At 32.4% G+C, this 22,238-nt stretch overlaps 1 protein-coding gene across 1 annotated transcript in view; it reads right to left on the bottom strand.

Moving 5' to 3' along the window:
* Window positions 1-8,782: 8,782 nt before the first annotated feature.
* Window positions 8,783-22,238, bottom strand: part of LOC114326047 (cell adhesion molecule DSCAML1) — a 1,142,530-nt gene continuing 1,129,074 nt past the window's right edge. The window contains exons 12-13 of the mRNA XM_050655145.1: window positions 19,775-19,911; window positions 8,783-8,994 (exon numbers count right to left, since the gene is read on the bottom strand). Of these exons, the coding sequence (XP_050511102.1) occupies window positions 8,860-8,994; window positions 19,775-19,911 (272 nt within the window). The 3' untranslated portion in view covers window positions 8,783-8,859. The remainder of the gene's footprint in view (window positions 8,995-19,774; window positions 19,912-22,238) is intronic.

The following is a 22,238-nucleotide window of genomic DNA, read 5'->3' as shown; positions in this document are numbered from 1 at the left end:
TATAAAGATGGAAGTGTTAAAATTCCGTGATTCCTGAAGTAACCTCTGCAATGTGTAGATCTTCTGAGGCCAAACAGATACCTTATTGCTCTTTTTTGCAATTTAAAAATAACCTCAAATTGAGCAGCTGTACTAGAACCCCAAAAAGTAAGACCATATCGAAGATGAGACTCGAATAATGAAAAATATGTTATTTTAGAAGATGCTAAATTGAGTTCCCTTGAGACAGATCTTATTGCAAAGCAAGCTGAGGCGAGTTTCTTACTTAACGAATCGATATGAAGGGACCATTTGAGGTTGCTGTCTAAAAAAATACCAAGAAATTTTACAGAATCAACGGTACTGATCTGACTGTTATTAAGAGGCAAAGGTTGAAGAGCTCCTTTATAGGATAATGCTACTGTTTTATCTACATTAAAAGAGAGTAAATTAGAGTCAGACCAGGTCTTTATCGTCAGTAGATCCGAAGTTATAGTTTCATGAAGAGATGCTATAGTTGAGTTGCTCCAAGTGATACTGGTATCATCAGCAAAAAGAAAAATTTTCCCATCGATTTTTAAATTAGTGATGTCATTTATAAAGATAAGGAACAGAAGAGGACCCAATACTGAACCTTGCGGTACTCCACATACAATGTTTTTGAGACTAGAGTCAGTATCATTTGCTCTAACTAGTTGTTTCCTATTATTCAAGTAGGATTGGAACCAATTCAAAGAAATACCTCTAATTCCATAGAAATTTAGTTTCTTAATCAAGATGTCGTGATTTACACAATCAAAAGCTTTGGCATAGTCACAGAAAACAGTGGCAGTATAAAAATGATTGTTTAGTGCTTGATAAACCTCATGTAGTACAGAAAACATGGCATTAGTGGTACATTTATTAGTTAAAAAGCCGAATTGATTTTGAGATAAAATGTTGTTATCAACGATAAAAGACATAGTCGAGTTTTAATGAGTCTCTCAATAATTTTGGAGAGTACCGGTAGTAAGGCAATAGGTCTATAGTTGCAGGCATTAGATTTTTCGCCACCCTTATGAAGAGGAATAATAATTGCTGTCTTTAGGCACTCTGGAAATTGACCTTTTTCGAAGGAATCATTAATTAGTGAGACGAGGATTTCCAACACATTTTCTGTGAGATTAGAGAAAATTTTTATAGATAGTCCATAAGTACTACAGGATGATTTGCTTTTGATACTATTGATTGTTTGGGTCAGTTCAGAGTTCAGTAAAAAGCATGAATTCGAGACCTTTCTTGAATTAGGGAGATAGGAAATGGGATCTTTTTGCGGCAAAATAGTTGATGTTATATTTTTACTGACATTAACGAAGTAATCGTTTAGACTCTCAGGATTTGGAAGGGAAAATGATTGAGCTGTGTGAGTTTTATTTCGAAGATCGTTTATTATAGACCAGGTTTCCTTTGCAACACTTTTAGAGCTTCCCAAACGATTTTGATAATAGGCTTTTTTAGCTGATTTGACAAGTTTTAGATATGTTGTCCTGTACTTCGTGATATATTCAGTGACAGAAACATTGGTAGTAAATTTCTTGATGTATAGAAGTGAACGCATATTCTTGGCTGATATGCGGATACCTTTCGTAACCCAAGGTTTTCGATGTTTTGGCTTAATAGGAATTAAAGGAAAAGCTTTATTGAAGATGCGGATAAGCTTATCTAAAAAAACACTGAAATTATAGTCCACGTCCATAGAAGGAAACTGCCACTCAGAAGTTAAGCATACATTTTGGAATTTACGAAAATTCTGGGCGGAAAAAATCCTACCTAAACGTCTGGGTTCTGAGGAGGGTTTGCTGAAGATGTTAAACTTCGTATACACTGCTTCATGATCAGATAGTCCCGCATTAATAACTGTAGAGCAGACTTCAAGGGGTGAGAAATCTGAGACAATATAATCGATTATGGTAGATGTAGTTTTTGTAATCCTTGTAGGAGAATTAACGTGCATTGAGAGACCATACGATTCAAATATGTTGACCAGGGATACTTGGGTAGCACAAGCAGCAGCATAATTAATGTTAAAGTCACCGCATAGAATTTTTCTGCTTTTATGAGGCAGGTCATCTAACAAATTTAGCGTTTGTATTTTTAGGGATAGCACAAAAGGTTGAGAGTATTCATTGTTTTGGTACCTATGTTTCCTGTTTTCTACATGTGTTAAACAAGTCTACGATAATGTCTAAGGTTTCATCATTTATGCATTTTAAGCTTTCTACTGGGATTTTGTCTGGATCTACTGCGTTATTACCATTTTTGCTGTTTTTAATGCTGATTTAATTTCTTTTTTAATATCTTTAAAACCGTATCATCTACTTCGACTTCCATCTGCTCTGTTCTATTGTCTTTGAACAATTCATTTATGTATTCTGTCCATCTCTTTAATTTTTCGTTAGTACTCAACACAAGTTTTCCATCTCTATCTTTTAGTATTCCCGATTTTCTTTTTCTGTTGTTCTGAGTTAATTCGTTAACTCAGTGTATTTTTTTTTGTGTGTTAAAATTATCATGTCTTTTCTGGTGTTCTTCTATTTCTGCGCATTGTTCTTTTAACCGCTGTTCTTTAGCCTGCTTAATTTTGGATTTCATTTGTTTATCCACATTTTTGTAAATCTGAATATCTTTGTTTTCAATTAAATCTAAGATTTCCTCCGTCATCCATTGTTTATTTTTGTATCTGGTTGGTGTAAGAATTTCTTTTTGATATCTATCTATTTCTGTCTTTATTAATAACCATTTTGTCTCTGTTTCAGTATTTTGCTGGATTTGTTCTTTAACATTCATTAAACGGTTATTAATTTCATCTGTCAGGCGTTGTTTTATGAGTGGGTGTCTTATTTTACTTGTATCGATTTTTACATACATGCATATGGACCATATAGAACAATTTGGTGTTGAAGGAAAACTTTCACTTTGGAAGTCTGGGTTATGCCTTTCTTTGGATCAATTGTATCACTATTTATGATGTATAAAGTTTTTTTATGAGTAAATAGGAATATTTTGCAATTACTTTAGATTTACGAAGAAGACTATGTATTTCTTTCCTATATTCATTTTCGTTTCCAGTTTTGTAAAACATTGAGCATCTTTTTGATCAAAGGCAAAGCGCTCACCAACGTGGCAACCAAATGGCGTGGTAATGGCGGGGAGTGATGTGGTGACCCAGGGGCAGGTAGAATTGCTAAACATATATAAAATATGTAGTCGCACGTATCGAAAGGTGGCACGTGCGACTACATACTATGTTTATACATTCTGGCTACCAATGCGTCACCACACCACTTCGACGCCATTGCCACGTCATTTGGTTGCCACGTTGGTGAGCGCCTTGCCTAAGCAATTTAAATGGTTATTGGTAGAGTTTAGATGTTTGCGAGTGTTTTTAAACAGTTTCTTGTTGATGTAGTTACAGGCGTGTTATTATAGTGTTAATATAATTATGGTGTGATATTTGATAAAAAATTTAAATGTGAGATAATTGTTCTGCGTTGACCTCAACCTGTCGCACAAAACAGAGGCAGAAATGTAATTATACAGTGTAATAAATTTAGAATGCATTTGAAACGTCTCTAGAAGAACTACAGAAGAAGATTTAAAACAGTTTACGGCTACATTAATTTTATATGTGGCTTAAATAAATAATAAGCGAAGGGGCCCTCAGGGACCTCTTACCAGTGAGAGGGATAATTATTATCTTTGATATTCTTAGCATCAACGATCTGTTTCCCTATTCTACCGCTATTTTGGTTTGATGTTGGCAGGAGTAAATTTTAAAATGCTTTTAAAGTGGACTTCAGAGCTTTGGGGATATATGAAAAAATTACTTTCAGCTTCCTTATTTTACATTTTCCTAATTTCCCATCAATTATTTTTTTCCCTATTTTCTTTTAATATAATGATACTTTATTTTTTTATTGTCTTGTCAAGAACCAAAATAATTAGCGCTCAATTTCTACTTTTTAATTTTTGTTTGCCTGCTAACTCTTTATTAATTTTTTTTATAAATAGGTTGAGTGAGTTTCTTATAAACTCAACAGAACTGAAACAGCAAATAATAAAAGCGAAAGCAGCATACGTTAGAATGAGACCATTTTCTACAGTCGAGACATATCATTAAAAACAAAATACCGTCTGTTGAAATGCTACATATTCACAGTTCTGCTCTACGGAATGGAAGCGTGGACACTAACTGTTGAATCTATGAATCGGCTCGAAGCTTTCGAAATGTGGTGTTATCGACGCATCTTACGTATATCCTGGGTTGACAGAATTACTATTGTGGAGTTCCTGTGTAGAAGGGGGAAAGAGTGTGAAATTCTCATAACCATCAAAGCAAAAAAATTAGAATATCTAGGACATGTAATAGGAAGTCAAGAACGTTATCAAGAACGTCAAGAATCCAACTGATTCTCCAAGGGAAGGTAACTACTAATAGAGGACTGGGAAGAAAACGCATTTCAAAATTTGGCTTCAAAATTTACGAAAGTGGTATAACACGACTACCACTGAACTGTTCCGCGCTGCGGTAAACAAAGTCAAGATAGCCATGATGATCGCCAACATCCGGAACGGATAGGCACTTTTAAAGAAGAAGATAAATAGGTATTTTTACTACTTGAAACTACTAATTTTTAAATAGCCAGTTATGTAAAGAAGAGACCTTTTTAACCGCTAACTATCACCCTCGCAACAAGGTCTTTTGATCTACGTGTTTTACCAAATCTTGGGTCTTGTCCCGTAAAAGAAATTAATGCACTGGTAATTAATCCACCGCAAGTTTCATTTCACATACAATAGAATATAAATACAAGAGTTTTATAGTCAGCACGCACCGTAATCTAATGAATAATGATTAGGAGACCTGATATCAAGTGACATTTTCGTCAATTTTTCATACCTTAGAACTACATCAAAACAGTATTTGACAAGTTAAGTGTTAAACGAAGTGCTTTTTCTTTAATATAATGGCTTTAGCTAACTTTTTACCTTTGAGCCATCAGGGACATAATTTTTGTTTGGACTTTCAGTCAGCTTTCTTATACAGGATACAGGACTTATTGTAAGATAAAGACAAGTCTGCCAATTTATTGAATACAATATGTTTGTTTCAACTTTTGTGTTATGTTTTAGTTTCTCTTGTGATCGTTATTGCTACAATTGTTTGTCTTAGAGATTAGCGGAACTGCCTTTGAGAAGAGCTAGCCTGGGTAGGAATATTCATAAGTGTCTTTGTGGTAGTGATGTTTAAAAAGTAACTATTCGTTACAAAGTACTTACGAATACCGAAAGTAACGATTACTATACAGAGAGGCAACTCGTTACTTTGATTACTCTGATTACTTCGTACCGATCGTATTAGAGCGAGTAACGACTATTGAATATATTTTGATTACTTTGATTACTCTGATAACTTCGTTACTTCGTACCAATCGTACCAGAGCGAGTAACGACACCCACTATTGTAGTTGATATATCGGAATACCCATACAAAATACCTACCTACTGAGAGATATGATTCTAGATATGATTACCGGTACTCAAATACAAAAGTAACAAAGTAATCATAGTAATCAAAGTAACGAATATTGTAAAAATGATTACTTTATACAAAATACCTACCTACTGAGAAATACGATTCTCGATATGATTAGCGGTACTCAAATACAAAAGTAAGCATAGTAATCAAAGTAACGAATACTGCAAGTGATTACTTTATACAAAAGTAACGATTTGTAACGGATACTGGAAAGTAACTATAATCAACATCACTACTTTGTGGTGGTAAAGAGGAGGTATTTAAGCTAAGACTGACTTCTTCAGGATACAAAGTCAAGCGTGGATTCCTCTTGGCCTCTTCATATACCGGTTTACAATCGATATAAGATGGTGCATATCTATATTAAACTCTTGTACCTTTTCAAGAATTTGTTGTAGTGTGAAGATCTCGTTAATAGTTGAACGTCCACATCTAAAACGTGCCTGATATTTCCCTAAGAACTTTTCGATATAAGGCTTCAATCTCTAATGCAATATGTTTGACAATATCTTGTATGATATATTTAAGAGAGTTATTCTACAGTAATTTGATTCTAGTTGATTTTTATTTTTGTGTAACGGGCATATTAAACCCAAGCTACATTGCTCAGGAAATTGCTCCTTATACAAAATTTAAAAAAAAACTATTTCTTCTATGTCTTTGGTTATATACTTTCTGTCGTGTTTAAAAAACTCTGCTGTAATGCCATCGCTGCCTAGCAATTTGTGGTTTTTAGGGTCTTTATTGATATTTTCACTTCTTCTACCGGGGAAGGTTCCAAAAATTCCTGTTAGGTACTCCAATCCTATGTTAATAGTACGTTCCCAGCAACTCTCGAAAGTGGTAACCTATCTTAACATGATATACACTTTGTTGTTAAACGAATTACGAATCCTTATCATTAGAAATGTTGATTCTCGGCTTGCATTCTTTTCTAATTTAAGAACTTTCTTGTTTCTCGTAGACTGATATGGCTTTCGAGCTGTTCTAATAGGTCGATTTCTAATTCTCGTTTCTTTTTTTGATGTGTGCATTTTCCTCTCTCCTTAAGTTTTGTACTTATCTATTTTTGTCATAGTTCTTCATTGTTGCATGGTATGGTCCTAAATGGTTCGTTCTTCTCATACGTTACTTTTTTGCAACCTTACTCGAACCAGTCGTTTCTCCCTTGAGGTCGGGATATTCGGGGTATTCTATGCTGTATTAAATATCATTATGTCCTTTTTGGGACCTTATTTTGTTTAGAATTTTTTATTTTATAATTTTTCAAAGTAGTCTTTTTATTTTATTAGAAATAAATTAATATGTTTATACAAATTCTTATATCCATTTTTAATTTGTATTTAAATTGAAATATACAGGGTGATTGATTAGTAGGGTAAAGCTCAATAGCTCCGCTATAGTAATAGATAGCAATAAAAGTTAATAACATAAATTTTAGCCACCTTTGAGCTTCACATTGTAAAATTAGTTAGAATGTTACAGGGTGTTCGATAACACAGTGGCAGACCAAATTTATGTTTTTTTTAAATGGAACACCCTATATTTTATTTTAAATTCGAAATCCTATTAACTTCTCCATCACAAAAATATAAAGGTTCGTTATGTTATATAGGGTATTTACAAAGTTATAACCAATTTTATATGAAAATCGTAACAAGTTTAACTCCCTGTATTAATAAAAATAAGCAAAACAACAATGGTTTATTAATGCCATATTTTTTAAAGTATTGTCAAAATTTTCAAGAATGGTCGATATTGCTAATTTTCTTTATATCAAATACAGGGTGAGTCAAAACGCAAGTACATTATTTTCTCAGTAATTTTAAATAGAACACCCTGTATTTTATATCACTATTGAAAAGTACCATTACCGTAATTTAATTTTTAGATAACATTCCCTATGTCTAAATTTATTAGTTTTCGAAATATTTTCATTTTTCAATGGACCAGTAGCGTGGCCACCCAAGTCACCAGAATTTAATAAACTGGACTGATTTTTTGGGGTTACGTTAATAATGAAGTTTATAAAATACCTCCAACAACAAGGGATGAGATGAAAAATAGTGTATTTCGATGTGTTAATTTACAAATGCTCCGTAGAGTAAGTAGCACATTCAATGATCGTTTTTAGGAGTACATAAATGTGTTAGGAGATAATTTTGAACACCTTATGTAATTAAATATTAAAAATATTTTATTAAAAGTAGCTTCTAATTTTTTCAAACATGTTTTTTTGCAAAATGTATTACTGATAAATTATGTTTCGTTCTTTATTTGTTACATTGTTACATTTACATACAAAAGTAGTGTTTAGTTGTCTTCACAAAATATTGTATTTTGTGTTTGTGTGTTTTTTTGTAAAATTTATTACTAATTTTCTTTGTTTATTTGTTGAAGTTACAAAAAAAGATAGTTTTTAATTGTTTCAAAAATGTTGCATGTAGTGGTTGTGTTTTTGTTTGTAAAATGTATTACTAATAAATTATTTTTATTTCTTTATTTGCTACAGTGTTACATTGATTACCGGATTGATAATCGGTAATCTTCAATTGTCAATTCAGTCATGGACTACTTAAAATTTAGATAAATTTAAACACCTACAATAATTTGCTCTGAAAAATGAAAATATCTCGAAAACTAATAAATTTGGGCATAGGGAATGTTATATAAAAATTAAAGTAGGTTAATGTTACTTTTCAATAATGATATAAAATACAGGATGTTCCGTTTAACATTACTGAGAAAATAATATACTTGCGTTTTGACTCACCCTGTATTTGATATGAAGAAAATTAGCAATATCAATAATTCTTAAAAATTTTGAAAATAAATAAAAAATATGGCATTAATAAACCATTGTGCTTATTTTTATATATACAGAGAGTTGAACTTGTTACGATTTTCATACAAAATTGGTTATAACTTTGTAAATACCCTGTATAACATTACAAACCTTTATATTTTTGTGATGGAGAAGTTAACAGGATTTCGAACATAAAATAAAATATAGGGTGTTCCATTTAAAAAAACATAAGTTACGTCTGCCACTGTGATATCGAACACTATGTAACATTCTAACTAATTTTGTAATGTGAAGCTCAAAGGTGGCTAAAATTTTTGTTATTAACTTTTATTGCTATCTATTACTAAGCGGAGCTATTGAGCTTTACCCTACTAATCAATCACCCTGTATGTATTTGGTTGAAATAAAACTAATACAAATAATATCGACAATGAAATTTTTATTTGTGTTTGTTTTAATATTACATTCATATATTACATGATAAAAACAATGACATTTATATGCAACTTTCTTGTATTCGATTCGAGGTTGTAACAACTTCGGGACCCCGATACTTGTGTGTGATGGTATGGGCACCCGGCAGAGGAGGAAGGGTGGCGTTTCTAGTAGGCCTTTGCAGACTTCTGTAAATCTGAAACAAATATTTAATAAATTAATTAAGTGTTAACTTGAAAGATGAAAATATTTTTAAATCAGATTAAGATCGTTATACCAATTTTCACAATTGTACAAACATTTTTACAGTATATATAGTGTGACCGACTCCAATTCAGTCGAATTCGGGACAAGCCTGAAAAATATACCTGAAATCCGGGACTTTTCAATGAAATTCGGGCCATTTTTTGTTGATTGTTTAACTTTTTTATGTTGACAATGATATTTTTGTTGGGATTAAGCCACAATTGGTTGTAATGATAATTACTAATTACATTTTTGTTAGTTTTTGACGTTTCGACTTCCAATCCAGAAATAGTTCTTAAAAAAGGAAAAATTAGAAAATTAACTGATGTTGGATTTCCACATAAATATTATAACCTTAGGCTAATATAAACATGTAATTATCATTACAACCAATTCTGGCTAAATAATTTTTTTGTTGATTACTTTTTACTATCATATCGATAATGAAAATTGACAAACGAAAAAAAGTCCACAGTTTGAGTTTTTGTAGAACTCTAATACCACGATATAAAATGCATGTATTACACTCTAGAAATTGTCGACTTTTTTTCGTCGCACCAATTCAATTTGATGTGAATTCTTAGAAGCGTAACGGACTCAAAATAGAATTTTTCGAAAACGTTGAAAATTCGGGTGGCCCGAAAGCCTTGTCCGGGACACGACTTCGTAATTCGGGCCATGTCCCGGATTTTTCGGACTAGTTGGTCACACTAAGTATATACAAAAGTACATAAAACCAAACTTATATGGAATCACCATGTATATCAAACCAATATTGATGTCTTTTGAAAAAACTTGTTATTGTTGCTAAGAATAAAGGCTTTTATTGAAAACAAACAAACCGATAAAACAATCATAGTCCAGGGCCCATCTGTTTCGAGATGGACGTTGAGAGGTGACTCAAGTTTTTTTTTGCAGAAATTGCTTGAAAATAACTCAAATAATAATATTTGAGTTATCCTACCTCTCAAAAAGGTCCGGAACATCGTTTAAATAATCAAAATGTCAAAAAATCAAGGAAAAATTCAATTATTTTCTTCGTTTTTTGATTATATCTTTAAAAGTATTCATTTCCGAGAAAATATGTACTTACATAAAAGTTGTGCAATTAAATGTCCTACAATATAGAATTGGTTAGAAATTTAAAAAATAGTCACCCTTTAACTATTTATAATGGGAAATAAGCCACAATATTATTAAGAAATGATTTTTATTAACTATTATTATTCGTCCCAGGAACGCAACTCATAAATATTGGCAATATCATTTTATAGTCACCCTTGTTGCAAAATAGCAATAATTGCGAAAAATCCATACAAAAACAAGTATTCGCATTTTACGTTTTTCAACCATCTATGCTACGCCTAGGACTTTCATATTTTACCCAGAAAAACTTTATGATATAGTAAAACAACACTGTAAATCTCATTAAGGTCGGTTTAATAGATTTTGCAAAATAAATTTTGCAATCCAGCTTTCGCAAAAAAAGTTCATTTTTTCAAAATGTTACACGACTGAAAATAAAGTAGATAGCACGTTGAAATTTTTTTTACGTATAGGAGTGTACTGTACCTTTCATTTGCAATTTGCAAAATTAAAATCGATTAATTACCACGGCGTCAGGAATTTTTTGAAATAAACATTAATTATTGGTGCTACGCGCAGGACAGCGGTGTTTGATTCACACAAGTTGATTTCCAAAAAAATTTCTTCCAATCTTTATCTAGTATACTATTTTCTTACTCTATATTTTGTTGTAGTTTATTATTTTAATTCCACAAAAATCAAACTAATTTTATTATTGTTTGTGAAATATTGTTTAAACAATTGCATATGTTTAAAAATAATAAACCTTTATTCTCTAAGTTAAAATATATGAACAAAGAAAGTTTTTGCTAAAAAAAGTGTTATTTCAAAGGATAGAGTATGTGTTTTTATTTTGCAATAAACAAATTTATTTATTTATATCGAAATGTAGTAAAAATTAAAATGTATCAATAATTATCAAAGGTTATTGGAATGCCCAATTAGAGCAAACTATCCGCTGTCCTGCTCGCAGCACCAATAATTAATGTTTATTTAAAAAAATTCCTGACGACGTGGTAGTTAATCGATTTTAATTTTGCAAATTGCAAATGAAAGGTACAGTACACTCCTATAGGAAAAAAATTCAACTTGCTATCTGCGATATTTTCAGTCCTGTAACATTTTGAAAAAATAAATTTTTTTTTGCGAAAGCTTAATTGCAAAATATATTTTGTAAAATCTATTAAACCGATCTTAATGAAATTTACAGTATTATTTTACTGTATCATAAAGTTTTTCTGGGTGAAATATGAAGGTAATAAGTGCAGCATAAATGGTTGAAAAACGTAAAATGCAAATACTTGTTTTTGTATGGTTTTTTCGCATTTATTGCTATTTTGCAACAAGAGTGACCATTTTTAAATTTGTAACCAATTCTATATTGTAAAAAATTTAATTGCGCAACTTTTATGTCAATACAACTTTCTCGAAAATGAATACTTTTAAAGTTTTAATCAAAAAAAGAAGATAAAAATCGAATTTTTTCTTCATTTTTTGACATTTTGATTATTTAAACAATGTTCCGGACCTTTTTGAGAGGGAGGATAACTCAAATATTATTATTTGAGTTATTTCCAAGCAATTTCTTCAAAAAAATTTGAGTCACCCCTCAACGTCCAAATGTACTAATATTTTTACAGATGCGCCCTGGTCTATCAGACAATACAGTCCGGTACGTTATATATTATTTTATGAGAGCAATTTACCGACAAAAAGAAGCTTAAAAACGGAATATACCGATTAATTTTTTTTTTGCATTTCTACCTCACCGAACTTTTTTTATTCAATTCTATATATTTTTCAGTTCAAATCTAGTCAGCTATAAATTCAAATATATTTTTTATTTTTCCATTACTGAAGGTTGCGTTGGCTATAACTACAGCAAATCGCTCTCTATGTTGAGCGGTTCTTAGTATCGAATGCGTGTCCATGCCTGTCCAAACTCTAACGTTCTTCAGCCAGGAGCATTTTCTTTTTCCTGGACCTCTTCTTCCTTTCAGTTTCCCTTCCATTATGAGTCGTAAAAAGTTGTATCTTTCTCCTCTGTAAATATGTTCTAAATAAATCGTTTTTCTGTTTTTTACAATATTTAGGAGTTCTGTCTCAGTCCTCATTCTTCTCAGCTCCACGTTGTTGGCCACGTGCTCTGTCCAAGAGATCTTCAGCATCCTTCGAAAAACCCACATCTCAAAGGCGCCTTGCATTTCCGGGAGTCCGTGTTTGCATATAGACCGGAAATTGTTATTAACAAATAACTTCCTTTAGCGGTATCTCATTGAAATAAATACTTTTTCGCTCTCGGTAATTTTTCGAAAAATGCTTGTTTTTTGAGTTACTTGCAACTTCTTGATCAAAAAATGCTTTTGGATTTTTTTTTCTAAAAAACCACCAAATGAATTGCAATTAAATTCAAATCTTTATAAGATATAAAGTTTCAAGCCCTAGTAAGAATATTTTGACAAGGATTAGTGGTTTCTGTCTGTCTAAAAACATAGTTTTAAATAAACAAAAATATTACGCGCCGCTCGCCTTTAACTCCCCGACCTCTATGTACACACTAAAGCCTCGGTTTCCTCGAAAGCGGCACCGACAAACTGCGAGCGTAACACTGCGATGAATGACGTCATAAAAAACTGTACCACGCAAAATAATAGCGGTGGTTTCTAAGGATGCGTTGGAAGCCACCGCTTGCTGAGTTTGTACATTCCGTTGCCGCGGTGAAGAACCTTGAATTTTTCACCCTAATCTGACGTAATTCATCGCAGTGTTACGGTCGCAGTTTGTTGGTGCCGCTTTCGAGGAAACCCAGGCTTTAGCTATACTAGCGGTAGATTTCTCGGAAAGGCATATTCAAAACATTTAGGTCCATGTTTTCAGCGAGATAGAAACTATTTATACTTTTACTTGCAGATTTAAAGATTATAAGGCTTTTTTAAAATTTTAATTTATTTAGTAGTTTTTAGAAAAAAACCCCAAAAATCATTAATTTTTACATTTGTTCAACAAAAAATTGCAATCAACTCAATAGGAAGCATTTTTAGAAAAAATACCAGAAAAAAAGTATTTTTGGTTTCGATGAGACAACCTAAACAAAATTTATTCGAAGTACAGTGGAACCCCGATAAGTCGGCCCCGATAACCCGGAAGTCCGGCTAACCCGGACCGATTTTCATCAGATAAACATTTTGATTTTCAGTATTTTATACGATAGTAAAAATGACTCATGGCACACGCCGCGCCGTGAGAAACAACAGACACCTATCTGTAGTATTCCTTTATATAAATATTTCAAACAGCATTGTTTAAAAAGACTAAGACTATTTAAAAAATTCTTTTTCAAACAATGGTCTTTAGTTTTCAATGTTCTTAAATAACATCACATCGATTGTGACCGTATTGTGTGTAGTACAGTCTTGTATATTGTTCGCTTCCGTTTGCTTACGTTTGTGTTTGCGTGTTTTTAGTAATTTAGATGTGTAGGTACTGTGCATATTTATATATATTTCATGTTATTTCAATTCTAACAGAGTTTATCTGTAAGTATACCGTATTTTATTAATTTTTACCATATTCTCCGGCTAACCCGGATTTTCGATAACTCGGATCGGCCGCGGTCCCGATTAATCCGAGTTATCGAGGTTCCACTGTAATTCAAGAAATGATTATTTTTTACGTTATTTGTTAATAAAAATTTTCGGCCCACTTGAAAAAATAAAAAAAACATACATTTAAAATTAAAAAAATAATTTTTATAGAATCAAATAAAAAGGTTTGGTGCGGTAAAAACTCATAAAAAATAGTCGGTTTATATACTCTGCTGATGGGGGTAAACCGCTCGCCCATTTGCTTTAAATTGTTTTAAATTGGAAGAAAATAAATGAACTAACTTTTGCGTTTAGAAACGAAAATATGTGGACGAAGTAGTTTTCAATCCTAATAGTAAATTATTAATATTGAAAATATTACTAAAATATTTTTAAATTGAAAACTTATTGGTACACTTCGTCTTTCAATGCCAGATGGCGCTAGCCACCTACTATCATCACTTCAGTTGCAATGGGTGGGAAAACCTCTGGATACGAATCAGTTAAAATATGGAGAACAGTGCCTACGTTCCTTCCGATGAAGGCTCCAATAAGAGCCGAAAATCGCGATTCAAGGGACTGGACTGCACTCCGTATTCTAATTGAAAAGTAAGATTGTTTTGCCTTCGCATTGCAACTGAATAAAAATGGTATACATTTTTTTTATTTTTAGAAAATATGTGGAATTAACAGACATGCAAAGGGGAAAGATTATTGATCTTGTGGAACAAGGAATATATCAGAGGGACATAGCTGCAGTGGTAGGCATAACACAGGCTGTTGGGTCAAAACCAATGCTAGGTATCCGAAAAAGTATGGTCTAGGTCGCCACTTCTATGACGCTAACAAACCAGGATGTAATCTGCCTACTATGCTTCTCTAAACTTATTTGTTTGGAGTCGACATTAAGCTGTAGGTTTCGTGTTCCACACTTAAAAGGTACACAATACAAGTATATGCCGAGGATTTGTCAACGCTAAACATAGGGTGTCCAAAAATTGGTCCTAGATCCTGAAGGATGCTCATATCCATATAATATCTCTATCTAAAGGTATTGCGATCCGAACCAGATATGTATTAACAAACAAATGGTTGAATCAATTGTATGATTGATGCTGTTGTATGAAATTGTTCAGGATAGAGAAATAGGCAGAAAAGAAGGAAGACCTTTTGTGTGTTATATTATTTATCATTGGTAATGGTAAAATCTATGTAATCTCTGTATCTATGTATCTAATGTATCTAATAGGTCTGGATCCCGCGTATGAAAAAAAAGTTGATTAATAGCAAGCTGAAAATTTGTTAATAGCTTAAGGGGGTCTAGTCGGACAAACTTTGATATATGTGAACACTGGAACAGGGTAAGCTTTAATTGTGGAACAATTTAAAAATTTGGAACGTCAGACCATGAAAACGTCCCTGGTCGTCAGACCCTGTCGGACAGAACTTCCAATTAATTTGTTACCCTTTCATTAAACTCTAATGCAAAAATCAGACTGCTATTTGTCACCTGTCATAATTCCTATCATTTGACATGTTCTACGTGTTCCACTCATTAAAATGCCCAGTTGGTGATAAATAGCAGTCTGATTTTTGCAGGGCAGTTTAATGAAAGGGTAACAAATTAATTGGAAGTTCTGTCCGACAAAATCCATGGGACGTTTTCGTAGTCTGACGTTCCAAATTCTTAACCTGTTCCACAATTAAAACTTCCCCTGTTCCAGTGTTCCCATACATCAACGTTTGTCAGACTAGACACCCTTAAGTTATTAAAAAATTTTCAGCTTGCTATTAATCAACTTTTTTTTCATACGCGGGATCCAGACCTATAATGGTGAAATCATGTAATATTATCATGTAATCATGTATCTAATGGTGAAATCATGTAATAGATAGTGAGATAGTAAGCCAACAACATAAGCTGCTTGTTCTGGACATCGAAGTAAAACGTGAAACTAAATAAAAATATCGGAAAGTACCACAAAAAATAAGTGGTGGATGCTAAAAGATGAGAAAGAATGTGTATTCAGGGAAAAAATAGAAGAAAAAATATGTTAGAACATGAAAGGAAGCCCTAACACAATTTGGAGAAAAATGGCCAATATTATTAGAGAGACGGCTATTGAAATACTTGAGAAAACGTCAGGAAAGAAGTTTCAGGATAAAGGGACTTGGTGGTGGTTAAATGAAGTATGTACAAGGAACAATAAAAGAGAAGGGAAAATTATATAAAAAGTGGCAAGAAACCAGATCGGACATAGGTCTTCAAAACTATATGGTCACCAAAAAGGAAGCGAAAGTAGCAGTAGCAAAAGCTAAAGCAGAAGCTTATTCAAACCTATACGATTAACTTGATACCAGGGAAGGCGAAGCAAGGATATATAAAATAGCCAAACAGAAAGCAAAGAAATCAAGAGATTTTAATCACATTAGATGTATCTAAGATGAAAATAATAAAATAATAATTCACGAAAAGGATGTCAAAGAGAGATGAGGAAAGTATTTTGACAGTTTATTAAATGAAGAATTTGACAGACAGCCTGTGGAGTTAACGGAGACAGTAACAGCAATGGATACCAGAATAACAAACGAGGAAGTGGCTGAAGCGCTTCAAAAAATAAAGAAAGGAAAACCAGTCGGACCAGATGATATTCCTGGGGAAGTATGAAGAGAATTGGGAGAGACAGGAATAGGTTGGCTAGTAGGTCTATTTAATAGAATTATGGAAGTTGGACAAATGCCAGACGAATGGAGAAGCAGTATATTAGTACAAGTCTACAAAAATACGGGAGACATACAACAATGTACAAACTACAGAGCTATAAAACTACTTAGTCACACCATGAAAATATGATCGGAATATTCACTAAACTTTGTTAACTGTCAAGAGAGTAATTAAAAAATTAAGACGGATCAGATTAATTGGTGATGCTTAACACCCTGGTCGTCTAAATACAAGCCGCTTATTTGTCAATATCAAACTAGTTCGTTGAGTGTTGGTAAAAATCCAGAAATATTAATTCGGCGTCGTCGTGGACAAGAATCTCAAACTTCAAGAAGCGATAGCGTATACTCACTGAAAATCTGTATATCCATGCTTAAAAAAATCAATTAACACAAGGACTGAAGTCAGCAAAGAGAGTTCATTCGATGGATTACTGAACATCAACAAATGGATTCTAATTGTTCGAGCAAAATCATTCCATGACATGACGAACATAGTTACCTTGATGTCTCCGTTAACCGTCAATACTGTTCTTAGAACCCATATGTGACTGCCGAAAAAAATACATCTACAATGTGTCACTGTTTGGTGCGGATGTTAGGCTGGAGGGATCATTGGACCATACTTCTTTAAAAATGAGCGCTGGTCAAGCAGTGACTGTTACTGGTACTCGATATCACAACATGATAACAGATTTATCTGTACCTAAATTGAATGATATTGAAGAGGACGACATGTGGTTTCGACAAGACATGCCATACAGCCCGTGAAACAATTTAGTTCTGAATCAAACATTTACTGGTCGTGAACGCTCTCATTTCAGGAATCAGAATTGGCCTCTAAATCGTATGGTTCAACACGATTCGCTCTCTTGTATGAGGATATTGGAAGTCAAGGTCTATGCCAACAAACCTACCACCCCCATGCAGTGAAGGAGAAAATTTAACGCTACATCAATGAAATTTAGCCACATTTATTCATATCTTATGTACTTTATGATTCCCTAAAAAATTAAAATCTAAAAGAACATAGTTACTCCAGAGAAATAAGATTTTTCTCGTGAAACATCCCCCTCCAGGCCGAAACCAAATTTTTTGAGTAGTTTGGACATCTATAATAATAACCTTTATATTTCCTGCAGCCGATTTTCATGATATACATAGTTATAAACAAATGAAGATCAAGAAACGGTAAATATTCGCTTTTTTCGTCTATAACCAAAACGTTAAGCATTTTAACCTTTCCGTGGCCGTGCGGGGCAACTTGGTTACCCCAGATGCGGTTTTGTCTTTATAACTTTTCAAAATATTTTTATTTTTTTTATCCCTCCAGGTAATCTTAGAAAATATATTACTAAATCGTTTTTTTATAAAAATTATCAAATATAATTTAAATTTTATACTAAAATTGAAATTAACTCCTCGGGGCACACAGTGCCAGAAACCCCTGCCAGAGACATTCAACAATATACAAGTCGAAGATGCAGCTTTTGTGCCACGGCACGTGATAGAAAGACTCAAATATCATGTAGTACATGCAGAAAACCAATTTGTATCACACATCGAGAAGAAAGTAAAACATTTTTATGCCCTGACTGTAAAAATCAGGAATAAAATCAAATTGTAATTACAGGTAAAAATAAAAAAAATGTAAATCTTTTTAATAATAAAAACAAGTTATTTCAGTTACTAGTGCCTTATTATATAACTTTCCAAAAAATAATGTAAAATTTAAATGAATTATTAAAGTATTTTAGTAAGGTAACATAGTTGCCCCGCACGGCCTGCAGCGTAAGTTTTTATAGCACGGTCCAGGAAAGGTTAAACAAATTTGAGAGTAAGAAACTCATAAATCGTCTAAAAAAATTTAATATGGCGTTCGCCGAATATGTCTATCCTTATTGGTTGCATATAAAATTGCAAAATTAATCATAAATTCTGAGTTTCTATAAATATTCATAACTTATGTAAAAATCAACTTAGAACCTTCTTATTACACGAATTGCTGAGACCTCTGGTGCTTAAATTATATTTTAAATTTCAAAGCAATTGGTCAAATAGTTTAAAAGCTATTTAATTTGTTTTTCCCAAATTCATTTTTTTTGCAACACTATAAGTCAGAAAATTATTAGGTTACAGCAGTGGTTCCCAACCTTTTATGTCTGGCGACCCACCTTATGATGTTTTTTCATATTCGCGACCCATCCCTCACCCATGATGATATATATGTACGTTATTCAGCTACTGTAAGAGCCACGTCGCGACCCACCTGAAGTCTGCCCGCGGCCCACTAGTGGGTCGCGACCCACCGGTTGGGAAACGCTGGGTTACAGTAAGACTTCTGACAGTTTATGGAAGAAGAACATTTATACTATTGACTTAATTAAAAAAAAATGACAAAAAGTTATTTTAAACAGTTTAAAATTATTTTGCAAAAACACGTCGATTTTTTGCTTACTTATAAACAATGAGAATAACTTTTTAACCGTTACCCGTAGAAAAATTATTTTTTCATATTTGGAAAGACTGAATTTTTGTACACATTCAGAAAGAAAAACAATTGTCCTAGGACAATTAGGGACGAAGTTAGCCCGCCATTTTTTTAATTCACATGTTTTTTCACAATAATTTTGCAGTATTTAGAATTATTTTTTGTCATTTTTTTTTAATTAAATTAATAGTATAAATCTTCTTCTTTTATAAACTATCCAAAGTATTAGTGTAACTTCATCATTTTCTGACTTATAGCGTTGCAAAAAATTAATTTGGGATAAACAAATTAAATACCTTTTAAACTTATTGACCAATTGCTTTGAAATTTAGGGTATGATTTAAGCACCAGAAGTCTCAGCATTCTTTGGAATAAGAACGTTCTAAGTTAATTTTTTACATAAGTTATGAATATTTATAAAAACTCAAAATTTATGATTTATTTTGCAATTTTCTAAGCAACCAATAAGGATAGACATATTTGGCGAACGCCATATTGAAGTTTTTTATACGATTTATCATATTCTCACCCTCAAATTTGTTTAAAATACTTAACTTTTTGGTTATAGACGAAAAAAGCGAAAATTTACCGTTTTTTGATCTTCATTTGTTTATAACTATGTATATCATCAAAATCTGCTGCAGGAAACATATATGTTATTATTATAGATGTCCATACTACTCAAAAGATTCGGTTTCGGCCTGGAGGGGGTTGTGTCACCAACAGGATATATTTTTTCCTTATTTCTCTAAACTAAGTGTCTTACTCAATTCAAATCATGCGCACATTTTGGGAATCTTTTTATATTTCACTTATATTTTTTAACTTAAATATTTTTTACTTACAGTCTGATTAGAAGGAATATGTGGGGATTCTTTGGCAACATGTCGGAAGTCATACTCAACTCCTTCTTCATCGAGATCATCGTCTCTCGTTCCAGGGGGTTCATACACTTTCATAAAGCTGTAGGTTGGACGCCTCTCTGCAATAAAAACGAAATATATAAATAAATAAAACGGGATCATTCCAGAAAATTGGCTGTATACTATCTAGTTAAATAACTAACAAAGTAAAAACCACTTCTATGTCATAGGTATATTTATTAAAAATTTTAAAAAATCCCAATGGATTGAATAAAATGTGTCCAATTCAGAACGTTTTCGGACTTATCAATGCATCATCAGTGAATTCAAATACTTGCTATATAGCCCCAGAACCAAACAATGGTTGAAATTATAATTTAATCTACATTATTAGCCCAATAAATGACCGTTTTGGAGTGTAATTTCCAGAGGCAACTCCGAATTGCATGAAAATTTGGATTTAGGTTCTACTTATCCTACAACCCAAGTTGAGTTGGTGCCGTTGGTTGCTTTTACTTGGGGGGTGACATTTACCCCTTCTCGTGGGGTGAAAAACACGTGTTTAAAATAAGGCTAGAAATGGATCAATTTACTTATTTTTAGCACCTTTTGCTCTATAAAGTTTTTTACGTAAGTCAATACTTTTCGAGTTATTCGCGATTTAAAATGTTGATTTTTCGATAAAAAAAAAAACTACGTTTTCAGACCGTTTTTCCCAAATAACTCAAAAAGTAAATATTTTATCGAAAAAAAAAATATTTTTAGCGAAAGTGTAGCCTATAAAAAAAAACGAAAAAATGGTGTACCAGTAAAGTCTACAAATTGAGTAGAAGCAAAGTTGTATCTCATGAAAAATACGTTCTTATTCGTCTAATTCCAAATCGAATAATTCAACGCGAAATCACCGAAGAAAGAAGCGTTTTTCGGGAAAACCTTATTAACATTTTTAAAGTATCAGAAAAAAGCTTATTATTTGTTTTTTACAAAAGTTTACAACATCAAAAATAAACGAGTTACACTGAATAAAAAAGTTGGCCCCTTTTTTTTGGTAAAAAAAAATCGTGAAAACCTCCCTCTATTTAGCACCCTAAATGAAATTAATCGTTTGGCTTTACCATCTATTTTAACTGTATGTGTATTGTTTATATGATCTGTAAGTTTGATTGGTTTGAAGTGCTTATTTTTAAAAACATTTGGTTTTATAGTAAAAAAAAGTTTCTAAAAATTTTTGAAAAATTTCATTTTTTCAAAATAACTTAAAAAGTATTAGTGATAAGAAAAATCTTAAAGAGTAAAAAAATGTAGGTTTTACTATTATAAATATGCTAGTTTCATTCTGTTTCTCCGTAAGACAAAAATTGGTTAAGATATGGCTGTTCCAAATTTGCATACACTCGTGATTAGTGATCCATTCAAGCTTTCTCAATTATAACCCTTTCAAAAATAAAAACTTTAAACCGGTGAGACTGACAGATCAGATAAAAAATAGATAGGTAAGGTAATTTTTTTTGTAAAGCGGTAGAGATTAATTTCATTTGGGGAGCTAAACACGGCGAGATTTTCATGATCTTTTACAAAAAAAAAAAAGAGGGCCAACTTTATTTTGAGCGTAACTCGCTTACTTTTAATGCTAAAACTTTTGTTAACTATTAAAACAAAGCTTTTTATAAACACTTTAAAAAAGTTTAAATGAGTTTTTCCCGGAAAGTCCTTAATTTTTCGGTGATTTCACCTTGAAATATTCGATTTGGAATAAGACGAATAAGAACGTATTTTTCATGAGCTACAACTTTGTTTTAATTTGATTGATAGACTTTACACTTACACCATTTTTTTTGGGTTTTTTATAAGCTACACTTTTGTTAAGCATATTTTTTTCGATAAAATATTTACTTTTTAAGTTATTTGCGAAAACCCGCCTGAAAACGTAGTCTTTTTGTGGAAAAATCAACATTTTCAATGGCAAATAACTCGAAAAGTATTAATTGACTTACGTAAAAAACTATAGAACAAAAGTTGCATAAAATCAGTCAATTTATCCATTTCCGGTCTTATCTTGAACGTATGTTCATTTCACCCCCGAGAAGGGGTGACTGTCACCCCCCAATTAAAAGCAACCAACGGCACAATTTTAACTTTGAAGTGGAGGGTAAGCAGAACCCAAATCCAAATTTTCATGCAATTCGGAGTTGCCCCTGAAAATTACACGGTATCGCCGAATTTCCCGTTCATTTACTGGGCTATATGTAGAAGTAATATTGAACAAGCTAATATTGAACAGGCTATCTAGTTAAATATCTAAACGTGAAGTAAAAACTCCCTGGTGTAATTGGTATACAACGTTTACTGAAGAATTAATTTTTTTTTCAAAAAATCCAAAAGGATTGCATTCAAACGTTTTCGGACTTATCAGTGCATCACCAGTAAACTCCCTGTTCTTGCAAAA

Source organism: Diabrotica virgifera, chromosome 6 (genome assembly GCF_917563875.1).
Source record: "Diabrotica virgifera virgifera chromosome 6, PGI_DIABVI_V3a".
NCBI lineage: Eukaryota > Metazoa > Arthropoda > Insecta > Coleoptera > Chrysomelidae > Diabrotica > Diabrotica virgifera.
This window is presented reverse-complemented; position numbering and strand designations above follow the sequence as displayed.